The 4,223-nt window shown below is 37.3% G+C and overlaps 1 protein-coding gene across 1 annotated transcript; it reads left to right on the forward strand.

The window, feature by feature from the left end:
• Positions 256 to 964, forward strand: LOC110265356 (protein FAR1-RELATED SEQUENCE 11-like). Its single transcript, XM_021108319.1, has 2 exons — positions 256 to 840; positions 926 to 964. Exons 1-2 carry the CDS (start codon positions 256 to 258, stop codon positions 962 to 964), a joined length of 624 nt encoding a protein of 207 aa, XP_020963978.1.

The raw sequence follows: 4,223 nt of genomic DNA on the forward strand, positions 1-4,223 counted from the left end.
TGATTTGTTTTTCATTATTTGTTCTATGTCACTTGATAGTTGTGTGCAAGAATATATATTCTTGCATAATATAAATTAAATGATATTTTATCAAACAATGGTATGGTCCCTTATTTTTTAACCTTTTTTAGATAGTCTGTAATTTAATGAGACAATATCTATAACTTAAAATCTGGTTGATTATCAATGAAATTTACGATGAATTTTGTTATTTATTGTGATTGTCTTTTGTTTATTTCATATCATTAGGATGCAATGGATGTTGATTTAGAACCACTCAGTTCACAAGACAACATTGAAGATTGCATAATGACTGGTGTGGAAGAGAATGTGAATTGCACTTGTGATTGCGGTGGCAACAGTAGCAAGTGCATTTTTGTGACAGTCGATGATATTATAAACCAGACATTTGAAACATTGGATGCAGCTTATAACTTGTATGTAAGTTATGCGAGGTGTGTCGGGTTTGGAGTTCACAAGGGTGATACAACGCATGAAAAAGATGGAACACAGTGTAGAAGGCGATTTTTTTGCAACAAGGAAGGAAAGAGAGCCGAGAAATACATCTCTAATTCGAATAGGAAGAGGGAGCATAAACCGCTGACTCGTACTGGTTGTGAAGCCATGCTTGCGGTGTACTTTGACATGAAAACTTCAACTTGGAGAGTTAAAAAGTTAGTTGAGAAGCACAACCATGATCTTGTTCCACAATACTTGGTACACCTAATTCCAAACCACCGAGGGTTGATTGAGGCACAAAAAGCTCAGGCAAACACCGTGCATGATAATGGTCTTCCAACCTCTAAAGTAATGGGACTAATTAGGGGTGTTCGCGGTGCGGTTTGGTTCGGTTTTTGAGAGAAAAGTCATCCGATCCGATCGTCTAATTAAACTGCGGTTCAGTTTGGTTCGATTTTTTATCGAGGCCATCCGAACCAAACCAAACCAATTAAAATCGGTTTAGTTTGGTTCAGTTTGTTTGGCTTTTTCAATCAATTCAAAAAAAACACTACCATACTATTTCACAAAGTCATAACATTGAAATCGACAAACACAAATACATAATAGCTAACAAAGTCTTGGTCTAATAAAATTTAACAAGAAAAGGAATTCAAATACAATAATTAAAGAAGTTTAAAAGTTCAATAGTCAACACAACTGAAAATAAAAATAAATTTCCATTAAAAGATACTCAAATTATGGTGTCTTCTCCAACAAAACGGCTAAACTTCTTAACGCAAACCAACCTGAAATAAAAAAGCAGTTACATAATAAGAACAACAATAATAATAATAATATAACACTAGTAAAAAAATATTCTAATCTAGTTATACATTATAATAATAAAGAGAACAATTCATACCATGATACATGTGCCCGAATCAATGGATCAACTCAAAGTTTAAGAGCATATAAGTCATGCTAACTACACACAACTCAGCAAGAATATTCAGTAAATAAATATTTATCTCTCTATTCTTAATTCTTAGTTGGTACTTTGGCCAACGAAAAAGGTGAATCTTGAATCATATCAAAACCTTTTATGCAACAATAAGAGCAAGACTGCAATTAGATCCATCAATCCAGTAACCATCTAATCAACCCATTGATATATACATACTTACATACTTAATCCATCATCTAGAACCATCTGATTAAAATAAATTTTAAGAGTAAACACTCAACATGATAAAGAATAAAGACATCTCCTACGAAATTTTCTGATTTGATTAATAAAGTCATCTATTCGATTCAGAATTACCTCATCAATAATCAATAATAGCAGCAGTAAACCCTAAACTCAAAATAAAAATCAAATTAAAATGAAGAACAAATTAACAAAATAATAATAGTAGTGAACCAAGAACAACAATCAATAATCAAGAACAAATTTATAACAAGAAAGCCACAAATTTGAATCGAATGGAAACCAATAAGAAATGGTGTTGAAAAGTCCAAGTAAAAGCAGAGGCTCAACAAAATCAGACAGCAGAATAGAAATAGAAGTGAAACATATTCAAGGAAGGAAGAAGCAAAAACCAAAATAGTGCTAAGCAAGAGCGCAACAGATATAAAAACATAAAATTTATTGAACAGTGAATCAACAGTGATAGCAAGTCAGCAACAATGAATCAACAAACAACATACCAACAATAAAGTAAACAATACCAACAAATAGCAACAATGAATCAATGATTATTGAACAAAAATTAGTCAAATTACATACCTAATTCGGTGGTTCGGGCTCCATATTGACTTTAAATGACTTGAATCAGTGGCTAGGTGGGGGACTGGGAAACGCTGCTGGGTGTTGGCTAGAAACGCTGCTGGGTGGTGGCGTCACTGGCGTGGTGCTGTGCTGGCATGCTGGGTCAGTGGGTGGTGGCGTCGTGCTGTGCTACTAATGCGTGGGTGGCAAAAAATGGTGCTCTGTCTGCTGGGTGGTGCTGTGCTACTTCTAGGAGCGAGCCTGCGAGGGTGGTTCTGGCTGTGGCTAGGGCTTCATGGTGCTCTGCCCGTGAAGAGGTCCTGGGAGCAGTGGGTGAAAAGGCTTCGGTGTTGGGAGGAAGGCTTCGAGGTGGTGGGAGGAACGGTCTCTCGCCGGCGCTGGAAGGTGCTGCAAGAACGTGGGTTCGCTGCCGGCCTTGAGACTCAAGAACGTGGGTGCACCGATGCAGAGAGCGAGATTGTAGAGGAGGGCACTAGGTTTCGATTGGGGGTGGGGATGGGGGTTAGGTCGCACAGCGCTCCTTTAGGGAATTGGGGGTTCGAGGGGGTTGGCTTTTTTTAGGGTTTTTACATTACCAGTTCGTTTGGGGTTTTCATGGTCAGAACCGAAAACTGAATTGAACCGCAAAAAAAAAAATAGCAAAACATTTTTTTCGGTTTTTTTAGTTTACGATTTGTTCGGTTTTCTGCTTTTTTTGTTATTGGTCGGTTTAGTTCGGTTCGGATCGGTTTTGAACACCCCTAGGACTAATGGTAGCCCAAGATAGAAGTTATGCTAATGTTGGATTCACAAAGAAGGACTTGGATAACCACGTTCAAAGAACTCGTCGTGTAAAGCTCAATGGTAGGAATTCCAATGCGACAATAAGCTATCTACTTGGAAAAGTCGATGTTGACCCCATGGCCATGGTAAGATATAGTGCTACTGATGAAAATCAACTAGCGAATTTATTTTGGAAAGATGACATTTTTAGGGCTGATTATCAGTGCTTTGGAGATGTGCTTACATTTGCTACAACCTATTAGAACAATAAGAACAGAAGGTCGTTGGTATTCTTCTCAGGATGTAACCATCACCGCCAAGCATGCATATACGTGGTTGTTTAAAACTTTCTAGAAGTCATGCTGAACAAGTCTTCCAATGTTATGGTCACAGACGGTGACAAGGCAATAAAGACAACAATTCAAGAAATCTTCCCAAATACAACTCACCGATTATGTGGTCGGCATATTCAGAAAAATGTAACGGTAAACATAAAAACCAACGGTTTTTTCAACTTCAGAAAATGTTTGTATGCTCCATGGCATCCGAATGAATTTGAAGAGTTTTAGAAGAATATGCTAAAAAAATATGGGTTGGAAGAAAATTCTTGGGTTCCAAATGAATATTAAAAGAGGAAAAGTTGGGCAAGCGCTTACTTGAGGGATAAATTTTGTGCTGGATTTAGAACAACGTCAAGGTGTGAGGCGATAAACAAGAAGTTTATTGGAATTTGCCAAACTCTTCTAGAGTTGGTCCAAAATCTTGAACATGCTCTTAGGGACTATATACACAATGAATTAGTTTCTCAATTTAGGACGGTGTATGGGGAGCCCGTTCTAACTACTGGGTTAAAAGCATTGGAGCTTTGTACTGCAAATTTTTACACAAGGGAGATCCTTGGAAAAGTAAAAATGGAGATTCAAGAAGTGGTCGCATTTGATATAATTAATGAGGAAAACATATCAACTATTGTTGCGTTGAAAGTTAAGGAGTTTGAAAGGAGACAACATATATACAACGTATTTTATGATTGCAATATTGAGAATATGGAGTGTGAATGTAGTTGGTGGAGTAGTAAAGGCATTCCTTGCAGTCACATGTTTGTGCCATGAAAAGGGTAGGTTTACAAAAGTTGTCAGAAAGTCTTCTTTTGAAAAGATGGTCCAAAGATGCTAAGAAGTATCTGGACGAAAGTTCTGCTGGAGGCACTGTGTAAAACAGAGAAAGAGAC

This window comes from Arachis ipaensis, chromosome B08 (assembly GCF_000816755.2).
Source record: "Arachis ipaensis cultivar K30076 chromosome B08, Araip1.1, whole genome shotgun sequence".
NCBI classification, from domain to species: Eukaryota; Viridiplantae; Streptophyta; class Magnoliopsida; order Fabales; family Fabaceae; genus Arachis; species Arachis ipaensis.